The 23587-nt window shown below is 49.8% G+C and overlaps 1 protein-coding gene, 1 long non-coding RNA gene and 1 pseudogene across 2 annotated transcripts in view; 1 reads left to right on the top strand and 2 right to left on the bottom strand.

The window, feature by feature from the left end:
* Positions 1 to 1952: 1952 nt before the first annotated feature.
* LOC134478722 (uncharacterized) lies at positions 1953 to 20558 on the bottom strand. The gene is made up of 6 exons (XR_010051511.1): positions 20364 to 20558; positions 14080 to 14175; positions 10836 to 11003; positions 7913 to 8429; positions 6769 to 6831; positions 1953 to 5142 (listed from the first exon to the last, which is right to left on the bottom strand). It is a non-coding gene; the product is annotated as an uncharacterized LOC134478722 (long non-coding RNA).
* The window catches only part of Spmip2 (sperm microtubule inner protein 2), a 68939-nt gene continuing 53401 nt past the window's right edge, over positions 8050 to 23587 (top strand). Inside the window, exon 1 of the mRNA XM_063260906.1 lies at positions 8050 to 8212. Within this exon, the coding sequence (XP_063116976.1) occupies positions 8149 to 8212 (64 nt within the window). The 5' untranslated portion in view covers positions 8050 to 8148. The remainder of the gene's footprint in view (positions 8213 to 23587) is intronic.
* LOC100724785 (eukaryotic initiation factor 4A-II-like) lies at positions 12745 to 13477 on the bottom strand (annotated as a pseudogene).

Here is a 23587-nt window from a genome sequence, read left to right as displayed (position 1 = left end):
CTGAACGGAAGCCGTGTGCTGCCCCCACCCTGTTTATCACCTCCCAAAATGTCGCATTTGAGCTGGGCGTGGTGGTGCATGCTTATAGTCTCAGCACGCAGGAGGCTGAGGCCAGCAGGGACTACATAGTGAGAACCCGTCTCAAAAAGAAAAAGAAAAAAATTGGGCCTGGGGTGCAGCTGAAGGGTGAGAGCTTTTCCTAGCACGTTGAGGTCCTGGATTCAGCCCTTAACCTTGTAAAAAACAAAACCCTACGATGGTTGTATCCAAGGTAACAAAGAGTTTAAAACCGTCATTCCCAGAAATTCGACATCCCTTCCATGTCCTAGGGGGTGGGCAGAAGCTGGAATCCCAGTGGCCCTCGGCAATGTGCCCTGAGCCTGTCCAGTCCTCCAGCTCCCCACGCCTTCTCTTTCAGTTCAGTTCCCCACCTTGGTCTTCTCCAGCCCCAGAACCCGGAAGCTGTGAGTTCACTTCTCCTCCATGCAGAGTGTGCAGAGCGCCAGGCTGTGACTTGGGTCTGCTGACTCCTCCTCCCTCCAGGCTGTTTGTTGGTCAGAGGCAGAGTTTCAGCTTCCACCACCAAGGAGGCCCAGAGTGGAGATTCCTTTCACAGATGTTGGGGTCCTCACCTGTGGAAAATGTCCTAGCTGCTTAAAATAACATCTGAAAATGCTATGTGAAAGTTTAGACGAAAGCATTTAAGTTTTTAAAATCCTAGTAAAATAGACATGAAAAAAAGTCATTTTTATACTGAAACCCTAAGGCTGAATCCATATGATACACCGGTTTATTATCTCACGGACGATTTGGGGACAGTAGTCACCAGAGTCCCTGATGTCCAGGTGCTGGGTCTGCGGCAGGCTGTGGACAATGACCCCCTGTGTGCTAGAATCCATCCCTGAAAGCCACAAGCATGGACACTCAGCTCCAGACGCTGGTGTGGGACTGAGCAGCACGTGGTGAGGACCCAGGCGCTGGGCAAGGGAGGAGCTGCCTCTCGGTGAGCGCTGGGCCACTCACTGCACCAGGGTTTGGAGGGCACCTGGAGTTTGTAAGGAGAATGACTTGAGCCAGGCCCTGTGACAGTGACAGGGGACAGGAAACAAGGAGCCGGGGAGGAAGGAAATGGAGGCCTAGAGGCAGATTTCCCAGGAAGGGGCAGGAATGGCACAAGGCCGCGTGCAGAGAAGGCCTGGGGGCCGGGCAGGATCGTTTCTGGAACTGTTCAGCAGTGTGCTTCAGAGGTGCCTCAAAGAGCACTCGGCCCACACTGGATCCAGGGCATGGTGGATTCAGTGAAGGAGCTGCTCCTTAGCACAGGGATGCAGCTCGTGGTAAGTGCACACATTTAGCGTGCATGAGGCCCTGGACTCCCTCCCCAGCCCGAAACATAATGAAGGGAAATTAAAGAGCAGCTTCTTTTTTTGGGGGGGGGGGGTCTTGTGGCTCCCAGAGGCTCGAGCCATGGCCAAGGAACAGAGAAAGCTTGGAGTGAGTAGACATGTGAGGGTGGCAGAGATGTAAGTGAAGGCACCATGCCTCTTTCACACTCGTGGCCTGGGATGTGGCCATGAGCCAGAGAGGGAAGTTTCATACTTGTTCATGTGGAGAGTTTCAATCACGCAAAAATGACACTTTGAAAACCATGTTTTTTGATGATAAATATTTGACTGCAGACACAAAACATCAGAGGTAACCAGCCAGATTTGGGAATTGATACTTTGTGTCACACATGGGCGATGTGACAGAACTTGGTCACTGAGATGTCACCCCACAATGTCTCTATGTTTAGACCACAAAGAATTCTGGGAGTGGCAATACAGCGCTGGGGACACAGTGAGCACGCAGTTCCATTTGTTCATCAACCGGAAGAAGGTATCACCAGAAATGTTAACTACCTTGTTAGTGCTTGCCTCTCATTGCTGAGACAAAATTCCCAATACCCAGAATGAAGGAAGGAAAGGTTTATTTAGCTCACAGTTCGTGGAGGTTTTAGTTCATAATCAGCTGGCTCCAAAGCAAGGTGGCATGTCAGAAGAGAACAATGTATGGTGGTGGAAAACAGCAAAAGCAGCAAGACCAAGAAAGTGGGGGGATGGAACAAACACTCTTTCCCTCACTTATATTGTATGCAGGCCACACCCACCCTAGGGCAGGCGTAGCACTCACACCCATAATCCCAGCAGCACTGGACCATGAATCCATCACAAACCCTGTGACTCCCCCATGACCACATGAGGCTTTGGGGTATCATATACCCCCTATAAGAAGAACATGAAAACCTCAGAAGAGACACCCAGTGCCTTTAACACTGAGTGGGCAGAGACACGCAGATTCTTTCCAGAGGCAAAACACCACGGGGAAAGCATTTTTTCCCGGCTCCACATCCAGACTCCCAAGGCCTGGGTTAGTCCCGAACCAACCACCTGGGACCGAGTGAGCATCCACTCGAAGCAGGAGAAGGGCACAGTCTTGGTCCTAGCTGCGATTGTGTTTAACACTGACAGCTGACACATTTGTCATGTGTATAAGAAGTGGTTATTCACTGCCTTGTAACATTTGTTTTACATTATTTTTAAATACATAGTATAACAATTAAAATGTTTCATGGCTTTACTATTTAAAAAAAAAATTGCACATACGCAAAAAGTCTAGGTGTTTTCTGGTCCCCTGTTAGGTTCCCTACAGCTGTGGGAAACTGAGTTGACGATCTGGCGAGAGATGGCGACTGGGTGCCGCTTACTGCAGGACTCACTCAGTGGGTGCAAGGCCACCGCCGATCACGAGCTGGTCCTGCAAACCAACACGGGAAGTGAAGCTGCGAGAATCACAGTGACACCGTTACTGCTATACGTGCTGTCCGTCCAGGGTGAGGAGGGTGTGTGTTCAGGGTGTGGGCAGATGCTTGGCACAGGTTAGCTCCTCCCATGTATCCAAATCCCCCACAGGGATTCTCCTTGTACTACACAGTGATTCGCAGGTGCACAGAGGCAGTGCGGGGACTTAGCAAGGCTGTGTCCTCCTGATGGCTTTCTGAAAACAGGCACCAGAGGAAAGGCATTCAAGAATTTGTTCCTAAAAATTTCAGGGAAGGCGGGGACTGTATCTCAGAGGAGGACAGCTCCGCGCGGTGTGGGGCTCTGGCTCCCCGCAGATTAGAAACAGTGCCAGCCACGGGATACTCGACTCACTTTTTTTCACTTTTTCTTTGGTGTCATCGTTGAACTCAAGGCCTTGCCTCTCCTCAGTGCTCACCCTATCACTAAGCTACGTCCCTAGCCCCAGGAGAGGTATTTGAATAGTGTTCTGTAATTGTAGTAAACTCTGACCTCTGTTTATTTGGAGGTATATAGTACTGCTGTATTATAAAAGTTTCCTGTTTGTGTCATTTCAGATCATTAAAATGTATAACTTGATTCCATCCCAAAGGTGAGATGGAGGTATTTTTGTGTCAACTTCCAAGTTGTTAACTGTTAAATGGTTATCAACTCTGAAGGCTGTTAAATTCTGAGAGAGAGCAAGAAAATAGCAAAATTTCATTCCTTCTGAGCAGCAAAGTCTGAGCTTGGTTCCAAGAGGCTGCATGTACTCATCTACAGCGGAGGTTTTCTCTGACAGAAGTGATCTGTTGGCCTGGGAGACCCCTTCGATCCCTCTAATGAGTTCAGTAGCTGTCATGATATTTTATGGCAATTTGGGCTGTAATTTTAACTGCTTTGCTAGTGTGCTGTCAGCACACACAGCACAAACCCATACCCGGTTAACCCTGTCCCTTTCCTCATTGCTACTAGGATCGCTTTATTGACCAAATCTCATTCTGTCTTTTATTTTCTGTCTGTGTTTGGGTGCTGCTACCAGTCCACCCAGTTAGAAAGCCAGGGTTGCTCTCACCCTCTGCCACCTCCTCCCCATTCGTCCCCTCCCTTCCTGTGGCCCCAGGCCCAGTTCAGGGCTCATTTTAGATTTCCTGGATGACCTCACCAGTTGCCTGCAAGGGCGCTGGGACTCCAAGCCTTCCGCCTCAAGACTGTTCTTCACAGAGTACCAAGTCCCCGCCCTGCTCACTGCCTTTCCGGGTGCTCACTACGGGGAACAAAGCCTGTGGCTCGCCCAGGGTGCAGGGCCTTGTCATCAGCTCACCTTCAGGCAGAGCTTAGGCCAGGATCCCCACGAGCCTGTCACATGGTGGGATCAGGACAGGTGGGGGTCTTCGGGAGGTCCTGGAGGCCTTCCCAGGAAAGGGATATGGGGACCCTGGCTTCCCAATATGAGCCTCCCACGATGCACCAGCTCACCACCAGCCCCAGAGCCACCAGGCCGACTGAGCAGGGACTGATCTGTTTGAAACCAAAGCCAAGTCGCCACCGTGATGGAAAGTTGGCTAAGACACCCTCTTAGTCATGACTCCAGCAGCGTTGAATTGGGGCTTGTGCTGCGTAATGTGCCGTGGGATGGTATTTCTCCCCCTCAGAGCCTTCTGCTCTGCTCTGCTGTCTTCTTTACAGAATCTCTTCCTGCCCACGCCAGGCTCTAGCTTTCCATCCTTTACCTGGACCCTGGTCACCCTTTAAACATAGCTCAGACGCCATTTCCTCAGAAACTCCTGCCTCGCCCTGCACTCTGTCCCAAGCTGGGTCCCCTCTGCTCCAAAGGCTCTGTGCACAAAGCAGCTTCACGCTGAGGGGGTTCCCTCAGACATCGTAACACTTGCTGCACTGCACGGCAAAACTCTGCAGGTCTCTTCAGCAGGTTAGCTCACTCTTTGAAAAGAAGGATATTAGAAAGTTACAATCTGATAGAAAAATATTCAAATACACAAAAGAAAAACTAAACACTTTACAAAAATAATGCTCATAACCCTTAAATATATGGCAAGACATTCAATCACATTAACAAAGTACCTGTAAATTGTTGATATTATTTCTTAAGTAACACATAGACAAAAGTCAGAAGGTTTAACAGAAACTCTGCATGAGGCTCCATGAAAATACGAACACAGGCATTCACCGTGCTATGAATGGGAATCCGAGCTGCTGCCCTTTGAGAGGAGGGAGGGAGGCGCTGAGTGGTGCTAACCACATTCCATGTGCCTTGCCTCGCAGCTGTGGCTGCATCATCCTGGGGTGACACCAAAGATGCCTGCAAAAATAGGAGGAAGGGCATGCAAAAAATGATACTTGATAGCATTGTTTATAATACCATTATCAGATGTTTATTACTAGTGGACCGGCTGAATATATTATGGTAAATCACACATTTCACTATTTTGCAGTCCATCAAAAAAAAATCCCTATTTTTCTATAACATTATAAAATGATCTACAGATGTGTTAAGAGAAAAAAGCAGGGAAGAAGAAAGTGTGTTCAGTGGGCCAGTTTCCTGAAAAAAGGTGAGCCTATGATTATTAATGTGTATCTGTTTTATTTTTAGGAAGCTTCTGAACCACAGTGAACCAGTACCATCGGGGTCAAAAGAATGTGATGCAGCCAGGACCCAGGAAGACACCTGAGGTCAGGAGTGAGGCTGAGCCTGCTTCCTGCAGGCAGGGCCTGGGGTCAGGGCGGAGCCAGGAGGCCGGCAGGCTCTCTGCATGGCAGTTGTGTGCACTAGCTGCAAGCCCGCCTTGAGGGGAAGAAACAGACAGCAGGAAGGGCTCTGCCCGCCTGGCCTGGCCAAGCTCGGACCTGGCCTGGAACTCGGCTCCCCTGAGGCAGGGGAGGTCCTGGAGGACTGGACTTGGAGACAAGGACAGGGGCAGGCTTCCTGCCACCCCACGCCATGCCATGCCTCCCACTGGTAGCAGAGAGGTTTTTTTTGTTTGCTTGCTTGCTTTTTTATCAGTACCGGGGATCAAACTCACTACCACGCACTTGCAAGGCAGGTGCTTATGCCACTGAGCTAAATCCCCAGCCCATTTTTATTATCATCCTCAGCAAAGAGGAGGCCTTACATCTTCAGCTAAACTCCACTACTTAGTGAATTCAAAACTGCTGTTAGAATGCATATCCTGGGGACCATTAATGGGATGATTCTTGGTGGCCGGAGTCACCTGTTCACTATTTATTCATCCATAAGTCTGCATTAACTATCTGCTGTGTGGCAGTGGGTGGGGGTTAAAAGTGAGGAAAGCCCTCCCCAGAAGGCAAGCCCTCTGCCACCCTGCTCCATCCAGCCTTCATCCATCCATCCATTCGCTTACCCATCCATTCACTCATCCATCCATCCTTCCATCCATCCATCCTTCCATCCATCCATCCTTCCATCCACCCATCCATCTATCCTTTCATCCATCCATCTACCCATCTATCCATCCATCCATCCATCCATCCATCTTTCCTTCCATCCATCCATCCTTCCATCTATCCTTCCATTTATCCATCCTTCCTTCCATCCATACATTCATTTGTGGTACTGGGGACTGAACCCAGAGCCTGCACCCAACCCCTCTACTTTTTAAAAAATTATGTTGAGACAGGGTCTTACTAAATTGCTAAATTTCATGGGTAGGGATTAAATCTCAGCCTCCCAGAGTGCTGAGATCACAAGCAAGCACCACCACACCTAGCTAACCAGCACTCTAAAATTTTATTTTGAAACAAGGTCTTGCTAAGTTGCCCAGGCTGGGCTTGAATTTGTGATCCTCCTGCCTCAGCTTCCTGAGTAGCTGGAATTATGGGCATGCTCCACCATACCAAACTAAATAAAGATTTTAAAAATTATGAACTGGAAGCTAGAATACAATGGGGAGGTAGGCAAAATACATACCGAGGGCACACCGGTAATCCCAGCATTCAGGAGGCTGAGGTGGGAGGATCACATATTGAGACCCTGTTTCAAAAAAGAAAAAAATATCTCAGGGGCTAAGGTATAGCTCAGTGGTAGGACACTTGCTCAGTGTGTGCAGGGCTGGATTGGATCTCTAGTTTGGCAAAACAAAGCAAAACAAAAATTTTAAAGCCACTTGCAAATAATTAAAACAAAGTAATATGAGTTAAAAAGATAGACCTAATCACAATGCTGTAGAAGTTAAAGAGCCTGAAGAAGAAAACACTTGGTTAAGGAGTATGTGGGCATTGGGTCTTGGAGTATAAGAAATATTTGCTTAGAGATATTCCAGCAAGACAAAATTCTATGTATAAAGGCTGCAAAGAATGAAAGAACATTATACAAGGCCACAGATAAATGGATGTGCCCAAGGCACAAACTGTATTTAAAAAGGTATTGTACTATGAGACTGGAAATACACATAACCCACCCCTTAAATATAATACACACACACACTAGAGCAGTTCACTGTACTAATGAATGTCGGGAAGCTCACAGCCACCACTCCAAGCACCGCCTGTAATTGTAGGAGCCAAAGGTACCTTGTATTAATCTTGTGATGTTTCAAAAAAATAAGTATTAAAATATTTACACAAGTTTTTCTTTTCCTGGAACATTCATTTTTTGGCAACCTCTGTATTTTTTCCTTATTCATGTATTAACATGATCTCTGATTATCTGGCTGTGGTGGAGCATGCCTGTAATCCCAGCACTTGAGAGGCTGAGGTAGGCAGATTGTTTCAAATTTGAGACCAGCCTGGGCTATAAAATGAGCTCAAGGCCAACCTGAACTTCATAGCGAGACCCTGCTCAAAAAAATTATATATATCTATAGATCTATAAATCTATCTATATATATGGATATATATAGATAGATACATAGATATATAGAGATATATAGAGATATAGATATACATAGATATAGATATATGATTGTATTTTATCTAGTCAGTGTTTTCCCAATGTATTTAATCATGGTTGCTATTTTTTGGAACTCTGCAAGATGCCTGTGGCAGCACCTGCTGGACCATTTGGGACAGAAGCCAGCTCCAGAACTGGTGCTGGACAAAACTTGTGGCCCCACCTGGACAGAAAAGGAGAGTCATCGCTGAGGCCATTCCCGGGGGAGCCACTGCCGAGGCTGTGGGTGCTGGCAGTCTGGAATGCTGGGCTGGTAGCTGGGACACCCTTTCTCTTGTCATAAGAGTTCTTAGCAACCAGCCAGGTCTCCTCGGGGAGGGCAGGTCTTCGGTCTCGTGGTGCAGCTTCACCAGTCTGTGGGAGCCAGCCTGGTCCCAGCGGCCCAGAAAGTCTGTCACTATGGCGTCCCTGTCCTACCAGGAGCCGCTGTCTGCGACTGTGGGGAAACGGATGGTGGTCACAGGTGAGCAGAGCTTCTGGGACACGTCCACCAGGGGTCGGAAAGGGCTGCATCCTTGGCCCGTTTACAGGACTCCAGTATCTCACACCACTCGGCCCTTGGTGGCTGCTAATCACCACACCCACATCTTCGTGGCAGCTGCCACTCTGTCTGGGTTAATTTTCGCAAGGAAGCCTTTTCACCAGCATGTGGCATCTACAGTTAGGGTGCAATGAGCTGCCTGTGGTTAATAGAAAGTATTTGAGTCAGAATCTTGTTGTTAGTGATGCAGTAAGCCTCTTACAGCTTTACAAATTTGACACATCTGGTTGACAAAAAAAAAAAAAAAAAAAAACTTGAGCAAGATGTGTATTTATCAGAGTCACTGGATCGTGTTTTGTCCCTTTACCTTATTTAGAACTACACAGAATATGTCTGCATAATTCCACAAATCTAAAAAATAGAGTACGTGTGGTAGGTTTGTGGGACATAAACTAAAATCCGCCTGTCTCCTTTATTCCCTTCAAATTCTGAGCAGGTGCTATGCTGGAGTGCCCCTGGGTACTGACAGTGGGTATTTATGACAATTACATTGTTCCTCCCTCCTTCTACCTCAGGGCTTTGGGGACACGGTCCCTCTCCACTGTGGAGTCTGCCTAAGGTTGGCTTCCTTCCTGGTTGCTTGGCAACAGGAGGCCAGTCACGCAGGCTAAGCCAGGCCCACTGATCTCCCTGGGCAGAACGGCCGACACGCCTGGACCACACAAAGCAGCCCCACTCTAGGGCTGGGCAGGGTCTGACCGCTGCTGTCAGCAGCCCCTGAGCCCCACAGGGGGGAGGGAGACCCGTGGGGGACACTGCTCAGAGCACTGCCCCGCAGTGTTGCTGTTCCCACATTTGTTACGCAGGTCTCTTGTCACAATGTGAATCCTTCCTGGAAATGTACCCCCATGCTCCTAAATAATTCTTTAAAAATTTGCATATATGATTAATGTTTGCACTTTTGATATCCATTTTGATATATGGGTTTTGATAAATTCTTAAGGTTACTCAGCCACTGTGAAGTCACGCACAACAGTTCCGCCACCCTAAAATGCCCTGTGTTTCTCTTACCCATTTTCCCCTTCTGCCCTATGAGCTCCTGGCCAGCCCTGATCCTTTCCTTCACTGCAGTTTTCCTGTCCCTTAGTGCGACAGAGCCACATGGCACACATTAGGTAGACAGAAAAACTGAGAGAGTTTAAATTAAAAGAATTGTAAGGGCACGTGGCCGTGAATCCCGCTGTGCACAGCCAACATGCCCAGCTGAGGTCTCCGCCGCTTTGGGCTTCTGTGTCTCTGGTGGTGCTGGCTGCCTGGTCCCCGAGCCCATCCGAATTATTTCCCCTCTGTGGCCCTCTCCCTGTTAGGAAAAAGGCAGAGCCGTGCGGTGCCACCCGGGGCACAGAGGACGGGGGTGCAGGGTTTCCTCGTGAACTGCTTCCTGTCGGCTGCCTCAGCACCCGAGGCCACTGTGTTTGGTGGCACCTCCTGAAGGACTTCGAGAACTGCTCAGAAAGCAGCAAGTGGGCAGGAAGAGTGTCTGAAGGGAGGAGGACAAATCCAGGGGGTTAATGATTGTGTGTCCTTCACTGTAGCAAAGTTCTTTCAAAAATTAAATGCTCACCATAGTTTTGATCGCTCTCTTATAGTCTCTCTCTTGCAACACGAATTCAAAGCTGCTCTGCCTTTTTACAGCCCAACGGCTCAGCCTCTTTTTACTCACTGGATAACGAGGGAGCCACAGGCTTCTTGCCAACTCACCCACTGACTGATATCTTGATTGCTTCTGTTTGGGGCCACTGTGAGAAAACATAAACATTCGTGTGCAGGATTTTGTTCACCTGTGTGTTTAACTCGGTCTGTGCACCACGTGTTCCGCCGGGGAACCCCACCCAGCGGGCTACACGGTTTGCATTTCCGCCAGCAGCGCAAGGGAGTGCTTGTGCTTGGTACCCATGTCCTGAGTGGGGCGACTGCTCCTGACCGAGCACCTCCCAGGTGTGCCCCGCTGCTGCTTCAGTTCACACCTCCCACTGAGCGAGGGCTTTGAACGTGTGTGCAGGTGTTTCACCGTGCATCTCTGTTGCTGAGGTGTCTTTGCCCCTTTCAAGTGGCTCCCTACCCCGGACTAGAGGCTGGCCTGGGGCCTTGGCACTGAGCTACATCCCTGGCCTATGTTTTTTTCTTTTCTTTTTTTTTTTTTTTTTTTGTCTTTTCCCTTTTTATCAGTACCAGGGATCGAACTCACGACTATCTGCTTGCAAGGCAGACGCTTATGCCACTGAGCTAAATCCTCAGCCCCCCCCCCCGGCCTATTTTTTAAATTTTATTTTTATTTGGAACAAAGCCTAAGTCACTGAGTTGCCCTTGTTGGGCCATAATGGCTTTTTAAGTACCTTATTGCTGAGCTTAAGTTTTGTGCAGATGAAAACTTTGGATACAAGTGCTTTACCCGAACAGGGTTTTGCAAAAGTGTCTTCCCATCCTGTGATAGGCTTTTTCAGTCTCCGAACCGTCTTCCCCAGAATCGATGTTTTCAGTTTTAATGAAGTACAGCTAATCCATTGTTTCCTCTCATGACTGTGCTTTGAATGAGGTTACCTACCTTCTCCACCTGCCCTCCATTTAGAATCTTTACGGCTTTGTTTCCTTTAGGTCCCTGATCCATTTGGAAGTGATTTCAGTGCCTCTTAAACTTTTCATTTCCATCAGTCACTTTCTTCTGTTCCTTAAGTTGCTCGGGTCTTCTGTCACTTGTAGCTGTGAGAGAATCCTAATTGACATTAAAATTTGCATTTAGGCTTCGTGGTCAACGGGATCATCCAGGGGTCACCTGTGGCTTAATAAAGCACCTGGAGCCAGGCGTGGTGGCTCACGCCTGTAATCCCAGCACTCAGGAGGCTGAGGTGGGGGGATCGTTGCAAGTTCAAGACCAGCCTGGGCTACAAAGTGAGCTCAAGGCCAGCCTGAACTGCATAGCGAGACCCCCATCTCAAAAAAGACAAACAAATAAAAATAAAAATAAAAAAGCACCCGGGGTGCTGGGCAGGTGCGGTCTTGGGATGCTGGGCTCCACTGGGCTCCACTGGGCTCTCAGCCTCAGCTGAACACACCCTGGATCCTCCAAGGCCCCCGGCCCAAACCAACCCCCCTCCTTAAATCCCAGGTATTGGGAGAACTAACGCACACAGAATTTCTTCTTGTTCATAGCCTCGTCCACTTAGTTGTAGGTATTCACAAAATCCAAGTTCTTATCACCTTTGGTCGCTTCCTGTTCTCTCATCACACTGATATATAACAACTAGCTTGAGAGTCCCTGCATTTTATATTTTATATCCTTTTTTTCTTTTTGAGGCATGTGTTTCAGGCTAGCCTCAATCTCCCTGACCAGCCAGGCTGGTCTCAAACTCACAGCGACGCTCCTGCCTCCGCCTCTGAGTGCTGAGATCACAGGGTACACTAAGATTATAATGTAGTGAGCAGATTTTATAGATTTTTTTGCATTACAAGGAAAATCTAAAACAATTATGAAGAGACTTAAAAGTATGGTAGAGTATGTTAAATAGTTTTAAAACGTGTCTACATTCAAGTAATATAATTTATTTATCCAGTTCTCAGTCCTGTGGTTTTTAAAGTTTACCTTTTTCACTTGTTTTTGTTTGTGTTTGTGGTGCAGGGTTGAAACCCAGAAATCTGTACGTGCCAAACATGTGCTATACCCCTGAGTATCCCCCAGCCTCTGGAAATACGTTTTTTTAAAAGTGAATATGCAGTTTATTTAACTTTCAAACTTCATTACGATGCATGCAGTGTGGCAAGTTCACTGGGGGTCTAACCTACCTACGATATGATTGTTTGCTGGGTCCTGTTCATACTTAGCACTAATTAAATAATTTATTGAATAAATACAATGCATTCAGATGCTTTCATAAAAATCAGGCCAAAGACAAACACAGTAAGGACAGAGATGCTCACTTAATATAGCTGGCTGATTTTACACAGCACTTAAACTTTCAGTCCCCAAGCGTATTATTAAATGATAGAGAACATCTAATACAACCATTTCTACAGAACTAGCAAATACATTTCTAAGGAATAAAGATTTTACAAGCCCCTATATTTTATACACACCCCAACAGTCTAAAGAAGGACAAAGCCTATGATTTTCCTCACAAGAGCTCAGGACAGTCACTCTGCTATCCAAATCTGTATTTCTGATCCAATGTGACCACCGAGACATGATTCAAAAATCCCCGCAAAAGCACAGTGCACGCTGTGATTGCCTGTTTGCAGCAGTGAGCCCTGACACAAATCCAGCCCGACCCAGGCAGCAAGGGAGGTCGGCCACGCTCGCGGCACGTCCCCCGCGGCAGAGCGCAGGAAGCCTCGTTGTCACGAGGAAGCCTGTTTTCAGCAGCGAAGTCTAGAGCAGCACCTCTCCTCCCACTCCCCCCACCCCCACCTCTGCCAAGTCTATGAGCACAGTTTTCATGATCAGTAGGTGGATCTCGGTAGGTGGATCTCAGTCTAAGACTGAGCACTCCTGCCGCGCGTGGATTCCAGGAGCCCACAAGTCAGTAGCGTCTGGAACAGCCTGACCCTGCTGGGAATTTGCTCAGGTAACATCTCTCTGCTTCCAATCCATGTCAGCAAGAAGAGCGAGACCTCAAAGTCCCCAGTGTGCACAGAGCTTGTGCAGCTCGAGCCCAGCACTGGGACCACCTGTGTCATGACGAACGTCTCTTGCAAGTCAGGAAGCCTCCCCAACTCTCCCTCTCTTGCAACATCGACATGAAACTGTCTGAGTCTCTCCAAGGTCAGCTCCTCTTTCTTCCCCAGAATCCAAATTGGATCTCTCATGAATTTATTGGTCACTTCCACCACATCAGCTGGCATCCTGGCAGAAAGCTACACAACCTGAATACTTGTATTCAATTCTCGGAAAATCTCGTACATTTGATCCTTAAGGCCTCAGCTCAACAGTTCATCTGCTTCATCCAAAACAGACAGTTTGATCCGTTTTGGAGAAGGTATCTTCCATTTAACGCACCAAGTGCCCTCCCTCAGGTACAAAGGAGAGTCTGTGGGGCTTCAGCCTCCAGGTCTCACATTTCATTTTGAGTGTCTATTCCACGCTGCAAGCATGGCGGGTTGCTCCCCTGTACTCTCCACGCCCGGGATCAGCTTTTGGATCTTTGAGACAGAAATAATAGCTCTTCACTGATGGCTTCTCAAAACAGTAAGCATAGATGCCCCAAGGAAGAGATTCCTTTAATCCACATCATCAAATCTATCAGCCATCTCATTCCAGTGGCTCTCGATGACCCCAGTGGGGTCCATTCCCCGGGCCCCAAGTTCCTTGTTATAATCCACACAACCAGATGTGACCCGAAGAGCCACTCAGCGCCCAACTGAAAGGCTGAAAATACATGCTCTGATTCAGGCTTTTCAGATGACTCTCCCTTGGTCCAGTGAGAGCGACCCAGGGGATAATAAACAGGACACTCAGCACAGAGCTTGGCGTAGTGGCACAGGCCTTTCATCCAGCTACTGAAGAGGCTGAGGCAGGAAAATCATTCAAGGCCAGAAATTTGGGGCCAACCTGGGCAACGTAGTAAGACACTGGCTCAGTAAGTAAATGTTGGCACAGAAACAGACGCCGCCGTCTGCCTGCCTTTCCCCAGGAGGGACTGCACAGGGCTCAGAGCTCTGGGCCTCACACTTCTGCACTGGGAGTGCAGGCCTCCTACTGGGGGCCCGTTCCTGGGAGCAGGAGGGAGGGAACGGGACTGTATGTGCACCACGTCTGGATGAAGACCCAAGACAAGACCTCACACTTAGCCACTCACCGTGGGAGTACGTCCTGGGAAATTACTCCTCTAAACCGGGAGTACTGGAGGGCGCTCATCGGTCAGAGTTGGTGAGAATGCAAATTAGTCCAACCACTGCGGAAGACAGTATGGAGATTCCTCAAAAAGTTACAACTAAAAATTCCACTGGACCCAGGTATTCCCCTCCTAGGCAACTCTATGAAAGTGGTAAAGACATCATATTACAGTGACACACACATACCTGTGTTTATAGCAGCACAATCCATAATGGCTAAATCTTGCAGGCAGCTTATGCTCACCAACAGATGAAAAAAATAAAGTGTTTTTATATACAGTGGAATACTACTCAGCCATAAATATGGGTAAATTTGAGTCTCTCGTAGAAAAATGGAATCATCTTGACACCATAACCTTCAGTGAAATAAATCAGATGCCCAAGGTTAAGTATCCCAGTTTCTTATGTATGAGAAACACCAAGTACAAATAAAGAGCAAAAGAGGCCTCAGGCCCAGGGGGCAGACTGTGGAGGCGGAAAAGAGAGAGCAGCACGCAGGAAGGGAAAGCGAAAATCTGGTCACGGTCTGTGACGGCCCAGCGGCCCGCGATGCACACAGTTATGACAGACAGCAAACGGGTACTAAAAGGAAAAAGAAGAGAGAGAGAGGAAGGAGAAGGAGGCCAGCAAAGCGCCGGAGTGGGCATGCGCCCCGAAGCCCCTGTGCACCCCCAAAGTTCCCGCACGCCCTGGGCCGAGGCCCACAGACGGACTCCACCCCTCATGTAACTTTGGGCAGCGCTGCTCATTGACCAGGGTTCCGAGCCCGTTTCCTCCCCTTAGGTTTTGCCCTGTGGAGCTCCCACCAGTAGTCACGCCCCGATTACCTTAAAAATAGAGGAAGAAGGGGCTGGAGGTTTAGCTCAGCGGCATAAGCACCTGCCTTGGAAGCAGGCAGTCGTGAGTTCGATCCCCGGTACCGATAAAAACGAAAAAGCCAAAAAAAAAAAAAAAAAAAAAAATAGAGGAAGAAGACTGGAGGCTGAATTCCAGCGGCTGCCTGTCCGGAGGACCCAGCGCCCCACCGCCGCAGACAGGGCCAGACTCTCGGGACTGGGACCCTGGAGTGACATATCCCAGAGTGTTAAGAGCTAACGTGTGACACTGGAATGACACAGACACGCTGGGCTTTGATGATTTATTTTAAACTGCATTTTATTCCTTTGTCATAGCATTGTTTGCCTTAGTCATAATTTTTCCTGTTATTTGAGAACACGTTATGCACAATGCATTCATGCATCTTCATCGTCAAACTCTGGCCTATTAAACAAGAATAGAAATGTAGGAGCCATGGACGAGGTGCTGGGCCTAAAGTCCAGCGCACAAAAAGTTACGTCCTGTTAAAAAAAAGAAACTAAGGTCCGAGGTGCAGCTCAGGGAGCCCCGCAGACCTGAGGCCCCGAGTGTCAGCCCAGAACACTGAAAATAAAGGAGGAGGGGGAAAAGCCAAAGGCTTATTTAGAAATGACAGCAAGCCGTTTATTTAAAATGAGGGAACTGGACGGCCACTCGGTCCGAGCGCATCTCCTCACAGTGGTGCCTGCTTTCCGAAGGCGGTGGCATCATCACTGCCCGGCCACCAAGAGCGGGAGCCCTGTGCGTGCTCCGTGCTCCTCAGGATCGTGCTTTCCATCATGCAACACGTTATAGTTTGCACAGAAGCATGCGTGACCCGTGACATATCCTGTCTACAGAAGACTGCAACTCCAGGTCAGCCCGACTGCCCAAAGCAGCACCCCCGGGATCCAGCGCCACTGCTGTGAAAAGCACCCAACCAACCCTTAGGAGAGGAGCGGAGGGGCGAGCTGTGCTCCTCCTCGTGTGGACATGTTGTGGGTTTTTAAAAAAAGAACAATAGGGGCTGGGGATTTAGCTCAGCAGCATAAGTGCCTGCTTTGCAAGCAGACAGTCGTGAGTTCAATGCCCGGTACCGATAAAAAGGAAAAAGACAAAAAAAAAAAAAATTAGGGAGGAGAATGTGTCTGTGGGGGCCTTGATTTAATTTTCCAAAGTTAATACCCTAATAACCAGCAGGTCTTTATTTTTGTGGTGTGGCGGTTGAGCTTGGCGCGTGCAGAGCGAGAGAGGGTAAAGGAGCCCGACTGCTGCAGATTATGGCCCAAACCCAGCTGACAGTACCTCTTCACGCTGAGCAAAAATGCTCATGACGACAAAAACTGAACAAAAATTTGTGCAGGCTGGGCTCAAACCTGCCATCCCCCTGCCTCAGCCTCCAGAGCGCCTCAGTGACCAGGCAGCTCCCTCACATCCAGCTCAGTTAGGGGCTTGTCCCTGGAGCTCTGAAGTTAGCTGTGACACTGCCTGTGCGCAGCAGGCCAAAGCTGGTGCCACTCCCGGCCCTTCCCTGGCTCCACTGGCCTTCGTTCCTGTGTCTACCGGGGGCAGGAACCTTGCTCAGCCACGCCACGCTCGGGGCTGGGCTGACCGGCACTGGCGTCCAGTGGTCAGCTGAGCTGAGTCAGCCAGCTCTGTCCCTGTGCTGCTCCTTCGGAGCTGGCTTCACATCCCCACCCCAGGCACACGCGCTAGCAATGAGCAAGAGTCAGCTCAGCGCACAGCACAGGCAAGGGGCTGCGGTTTCAGGGTTTGGGTGTGAGTCCTGCACATAGAGACACTACTGCAGTCAGAGAGAAGAGGTCAGGCCTTTCCAGGGGCACCCTCCAGATACCGCTGGGCGATGGGCACCCCATCTCCCCTCCTCTGGAAATCGCTTTTCCTTCTCTTCTGGAGCACAGTTGCTCTGCTACCCAGGCAGCCCGGGTAGGACTAGGTGCTCCTCCTGCCTCAGCCTCCCCATTTGTTGGGCTGTCAGGTGCACACCAGCTCACCAGCTCCTCCATGAGGAAATCTCTCTGTTAGGACGGTGATGGCCACTGGTCTGTGCTCCCATTCCATTAGGAGCCCCTACTTCCCTTGGCCTAAGGGACATACAAACCCCTCTGCCTTAGTCCATCGTGTACCCAAAGAAGATAGAATTTGTCTCAGGACAGGTCTAGCGCTTTGAGGCTGCTTAACATTTTGTGAGGAGACATCTGAGCCATCACACTTGTTTTGGGAGGGTCCTTTCACTTGGTGCAGGTTTTGCTTTTTCAGAGCTAAGCTCCTCATGTGTTCACCCAGTTTCCATCGTCAGTTAAGAGACTGCCCCATACTGGGCCGACCCATGCAGAGTGGTGCTGGACCGTGCACCTCACTCAGCCAAGTGTGCTGAGCTTGCAGGGTGTCAGGGAGCCCAGCGGGGTGTGGTTCTCAGGGCTCCCACTCTCAAGTGGTCCTGGGTTATCTGGGCCACAGGCGAAATGAAGCCGGGCATCACTCTTGTGCCGAGGGCTGGCATTTGTGTACCTGGGCGGGCAACAGTGGTGCCCGCAGTGACATCCACCTCTTCCCGCTCCAGCGTCAGGACTCTGGGGGCTGTTCAAAGTCACCTTCTCCACTGCAAGCCACTGGCATTGCCAAAGCCAAAGGGTGTGCGGAAAGCACCCCCTGCTGGAGCTGTCCCTAGGGCTGTACACCCCACTTCCACACCCGCTGGGGGTCATCAGGAGCAGCCAAGCACCCCTAGACGGCGGCCGCAGCCAGGAGGTCCCTCCTGCTCTCACCCAGGCCTCACGGCACCGCTCGCTGCCCCGGGGCTTCCTCCTCGCCAGCCTCAAATCCATCCGTCCTGCCTTGTCCTGCTTCCCGCCTGAGTCCTCTCAAAGCTGTCGAGGCCAGGCAGGGTCTCTCACGGGGGCTAGAACTGTGAGGCCTCACCTTCTTCTCTAGAGGACAGGAGGTGGAACAGACACAGACATGGCACCAACGGCAGCCGAATCCCTAGTGCTTTAAAAGCCTTGTGGGAAGGAGAGGAAATGAATGAACCAACTGAGTATTCCAGAGGAGCTGGCAGCCTGAGGCATTCCCTTCACTGTGCTGCCCATGAACCCTAACTGCCAGCCTGACGGTGGTTCTGCTACCAAGAGTCCCCCCAGTGCCGTTTACACCCCACCCCCTGTGCGACCCCCGGTGAGGCCAGCATGGCACAGCACACTCATGTCCTGCTCCGTCCTGGCCTGGAGCAGGCAGGGGTGCGGTTGGGAAGGGAGGACTTTGACCCTGTTTCCCACACTGTGTCCTCAGCGATTGCACAGCACACTGGGGACTGGAGCTCAGCTGTAACAGCTTCCCAAAGGGGCTGCCTGCTGGCCTCAGATCCACTTGGTGCACCCCAGGCCCTGCTGGGCGTCTCCCCACTGAGCTCTGCTCAGGTGGGCCCTTCCATCCCCTGCCTCGGGAGGGAGCAGAAGCTGCCCTGCAGATGTGTGGTCCCCCGCCACAGAGGGCACTGCAGCTCCTGCTTGAGGTAGCCAAGCTTGAGGCAGTCAGGTTGCTACTGCAAGGTGACAGCCAAGGAGGGGTGGGACGTAAAGTGGGAAGACGGCACTCTAGGAAGCTCCCGAGGGAGAAAGGAAAGAACCCACCCAGAATGAATCCCTGGCCTCTTCTGTTAAGGAGGAAATTGGGAACCAGAAAGGGACCTGTGCGATAGGAACAGCATGGAAGGAGAGGGACGGGGCACAGGAAGGGACAGGGAGAGGATGGAGGGCAGGTGCTGGGAGGCAGCAGGTGCGGCAGCCTGCGTGCTGTCACAGCAAAACTGCTCAGCTGCACCACTGTCATGTGTGACTAAGATAAAGTTAACATCCAGTAAGGCAAACATGATGTCACTTTCAGTGCCGTGACAGTGGGGTGCGGAGTGGTCTATGGGGTTCAGTAATGCTGTCCCTCCATAAATGTGTTCCTCTGCTGGGAGAAGGAACAGGCTCTGGGTTTGGGTCGCTTTCCGCAGTGCCAGGGACTGAACCGCGGCTGTCCCACCTGCTACACCAGTGCCCTGCTGCATACACCTGGGCCGGGGCGGGCGGTGCTGGACAGAGAGAAAACAGAGCAGTCCACGTGGTCTCATTAAGGACCGGCAGTGATTCAGGAAATCTGCTCTACGTTCCGTTTCTCTTATATAAAAATACAACAGCGTCTCATCCCCACATTTCCTTCGCATTTGTGTCCTTGAATTCGAACATTACAATCTTAAGTTTTAGAATTTTTGTGCTAATGGCCTCCATCTGTCCAAGTCTGCTCGGGACCGGGACTTAGACTCCGGGGACCCAGGGGCCACAGCCCTCTGTGGAGGGACGGTCCACACTAGCTCCACCTGGTCCTCTCAGGTGGTCAGCGCCCCGAAGCATGGTCAAGCTGACCCCCCCCACCTTCACACCCACGGAAGAGTAAAGCAGTGACGACCGAGAAGCAGTGACGAAACCGAGAAGCAGTGACACAGAGGCCGTGAGCACACAATGTTATTTAGAAAGCTGGGGCCATCATCCTAGGTGCACGAATAATGTTCTCGTACATTATTCATATTTATATATAAACTGTAATGCAAAGCACTGCAGAAACTAAATTTCTTTGCTCCAGTTCCCTTCTTTCTAGCAGGACAGACTATTTCCTTTCTCTTTGGCCTAGTAAACCTTGAAATTTTTGCACTGCAATCCGTGCAAACCCATAAAGACGGACACACAGAAGTTTCAGCGGCTTTGCTTATTTTTCCTTCCCAAAAGGAGCCCACTAAGTGATAGCCAAGTAATTTCCATTCTAACTGGTTTGCTGCACTTGAAAAATAACTCTGTCTAAATGGACAATTATTAGCTGTATTTTAAAAAGGGAATTATTCCTATAGCAATGTAGTGCTATTCCAAAATGCTTTGCTTGAGTTCTGCTCTTGGCTGGCTGTGTGAGACGCTGGATTTCTCCTTCCCTTCAGCAAGGAAATCTTTCCCATAATACACACACACACACACACACACACACACACACACACACACACACTCATTTATCCATGAGTATTCATTGGGTGTCAAGACTCAGATATTCCCTGCATTAGTCAAAAAGGAAAAAAACCAGAAGGTACAATTGATCTGGGACTTTCCATCTCTGTTTTAGAGTCAATTAACATCTGACAAGTGTTGTTCAATTATTTACATTTTTGCAGGACTTGGAAGTCCCCAAGCTGATTTTCTCATAATTCAGTAAACAGATCATTTAATCTCTGTGATGCTGAGACACTAAAAGGGTTAATTTCTAATTCATACTGGAGATTCAGAAGACACTATGGGAAGGTGGACGGGGAGACCTGGGAGGACGTATGGAAAAAAGCATAAAACCGAGGCACGGATGTGGGGCTCACCTCCTGCCTCTCGGGGCTCACCAGGAGGGCGTCACCAGGAGTCTTACTCAGCGGTCTCTTTTGTTTAAAACCGGTGGCAATTCACCATGTTGTGCGGCTTCCATCTCCATTGGTATCCAGAACTTTTTCATTTTGTAGAAGTGAAACTCCACTACCTCCTTCCTCCCACCCCACTTGTCTGTGATTTGCTTTTTCTTTTGGTCCCCGGAATGAAACTCAGGACCTCGTGCTTGCCAGGCAGGCGCTTGTGCCGCTGAGCTAGATCCTGGCCACGCCTGCCTTGTCTGACGGTCTGATGCTCTGAAGATGTCACGTGCCTGGAGCTGCTGCATTTGCCTTCAGTGAGTTTCACTCAGTATCAGTCCTTGAGATTCTCCCACAGCCCCGCGTGTGCCAGAATCTCCCTCCTTTCAAAGGCGAAGCGACTTTCTATTCTGTTTTTCGGGGTGAGCCTTCCCCACCGCCAGAATGAAGGAAGAGGTTGTGGGGTGACACTCTGACTGAGGGATCTGTGTCTGCATCAGGAGAGCAGGTGCCCAAGTACTCCCTGTGGTGCAAGGCGCACAGAGCTGCTGTACAGAGGTGGCGGGAGATGGTTCCTCCAGGCCGGAAGGGTGGCCTTGCCGGACCCCAGTCCCGGGCTCTGAGAGCTCAGCTTCTGCCGCTTGAGCTGTGGCCTGTGGTATGTAATCAGGTCACAACCCCAGCAACCCCCAACTCGTGTTCACAGTGGGTGTTATTTATCATCCATCAGGGACACACATGCTGCCCCAGACAGGTCGCCTGTCATGGCTGTGCCGTCCCCTGTCCTCTGGGCTGTGTAAATACCCAATAGAGTCTCTGCTTGCACTTTCCCTAGATTTGACCCAGCAGAATTGAGCTGGCACTTAGGGTCACTCTCCATTTAACTGTTTGAGGAACCACAGAGCAGGTGGTTTACAAAGCACCAGCAGTGTGCCCAGGCAGCCCAGTTTCTCTGTGCCTCACTTGCTATGTGAAAACACTCGTTTTCTGACTTGCCTCTCTTGCTCCACAGCTGTCACCTTCAGTTCCTCTTGGAGTTCATCCCCTGCCCCCAGCTGTGGTCTTTGGGGTCATTTTATTTACCCTTAGGTCCACATTTCACACTATCATGGAGCTCATAAGGGTGCTTAGGACTACAGGGCTAATCAGAAAATACGATGTGTTTAACTTTTTTTTTTTTTTTTTTTTTTTTTTTTTTTTGTCTTTTTCCTTTTTATCGGTACCAGGGATCGAACTCACGACTGCCTGCTTGCAAGGCAGGCGCTTATGCCGCTGAGCTAAATCCCCAGCCCCCGATGTGTTTAACTTTAAAAATTTACTGCAGTAAAAGACACAACGGCTGTTAATTTCCCTCAAGATCTGCCCCCCATACACTTGTCCTGTCACTCCCGGCGCTTTCTGCAGCAGCTCTGAAGTATTCTCTCCTGAGTGTGAAAACAAGGTATGACCACGCAGCTTCTGACACTAGTCACCGGGAAGGCGGCTTGTGAAAACATTGGTACAACGACGCTAGTCACACAGTGCTGATGCCATGACTTCCAGCTCTTCCCCAATGCCCGATGACGCGAAAGGTAAACATCTGAATCGATTCAAGGCCCTAAGGCAGCCCCAAGTGAAGAGCTCGTGACAGAAGACTCCAGGGCTGCTGCAGAAAGTGTCAGAGCCAAAGGCTGGGTCACACCCGGCTGGGTCACACCCGAGGAGGGTGTTGAGGGGACCTCACAGCAATGTGTCCTTCACTCTCACGCATTTTTTAGAAAATAAGCATTCACTATTTTTTGACATGCTGTGTAAGCTCCTGCACGTAGCCTGTAAATGCTGAGAATGCCCTTTTAACTTCTTTTTAAGTACTTCAATTTTTATGGACTTAAAGGGCCATGTTAAGTAATAATTTTCATGAAACAGTGCAAAGAAACTTGTCAACCAACTGAATTTTAAAATATAAATCAAAATTCTTGAATGAGTCTAAAATCATAAAGTTTTAATCATTCTATACTGTTCTTAAGTTATCTTCTTCTGCACACATCAAAGAATTAAAATCTATAGTTCAAATATTTATATGGGTTGGATACCCTAAGTGTTTCCTACTCATTATCTACTGTGACGGGAGTAGGTTTGGTTTCCAGTCCACATTAGGTAAAAGCCTGGCCAGTCAAGATTTCTGTTTGACTTGGACACTCTCCTGAGACACTTTGTTCCTTCTCAAGCTTTGATGTTTAATAATTGACCCAACGAGGGGGAGCGATATGACATAGAGAAGGCACCCTGTTGGGTCTGTGGAAGAGAAGGCACAGCCGAAGAAAGAGAAAGGTTAAAATGTGACAGGAGTCTGGACCGAAGAGGTGTTACGGTTTTAGAATTAAAGACCTAAACTAGCAGGGCTGTAATGAAATAGGAGTGAAATGGACTTCACCCGGCTGGAAAGCAGTTTTCCAGGTGGAGGGCAGCTGGCTGTAACTCCAGGTCGCTGCGCCCCTACCCCGCCCGGGAGGTGGCACAGCTGGCGACAGCGCTGGCCGGACGCGGAGCTCAGGGTGCAGGGCTGGAGGCTGCAGCGCTGCAGCGGTCACATGAGCCGTGGCGAGAGGGGAGCGCGGTGACTGAAGGGCAAGCGCAGGGCCCCAGCGCAGCACAGAAAGAGCTTAGGACCAGCACGTGAAAGGGGGCAGCCCCACGTGTTCCCGAGGCCATGGGTGCCGGCCACGTCCAGCTAGAGCTCAGCATGGTGGGGGACACGACTGCGACAGGAGAGTAGAGTTCTGCTCAAGGCCTGCCCGGAAACAGACCGTGGCCCCTTGCTGGAGATATTTTGGTAGCTGCTGAACTCTAACCCATCCCCCCCCCCCCAACAAGGCTGCACCCCTAGTCGGGGAGCCCAACCGCAGACTTCCCTAAGGGAAGTGCCCTGGATTCCAGCTGGTTCTCGTGGTTTTCAGACAGCCCCCACGTGGACAAAGGTGTCTTCCATGTAATACCGCAGGGGTCTGCTTGTTTATTTTGATTTTTTTGAGAGAGGGCATTGCTAGGCAGCCCAGTCTGCTTTGAATTCATTGTCATTCTCCTGTCTCAGCCTCCTGAGTGCTAGGATTGCAGGCCTGCGCCACCAGGCCTGGCCCTTTGCTTATTTTATCCAAGCGATTTTACCCATGGTCTCTACATGTAGAAGTCAGCAGAAATCTGGGCTGGATATTTAGCTCAGC

The sequence above is a fragment of the Cavia porcellus genome, unplaced genomic scaffold (assembly GCF_034190915.1).
Source record: "Cavia porcellus strain 051 isolate PalLab524CR breed Dunkin Hartley unplaced genomic scaffold, mCavPor4.1 scaffold_14, whole genome shotgun sequence".
Lineage (NCBI taxonomy): Eukaryota > Metazoa > Chordata > Mammalia > Rodentia > Caviidae > Cavia > Cavia porcellus.
This window is presented reverse-complemented; position numbering and strand designations above follow the sequence as displayed.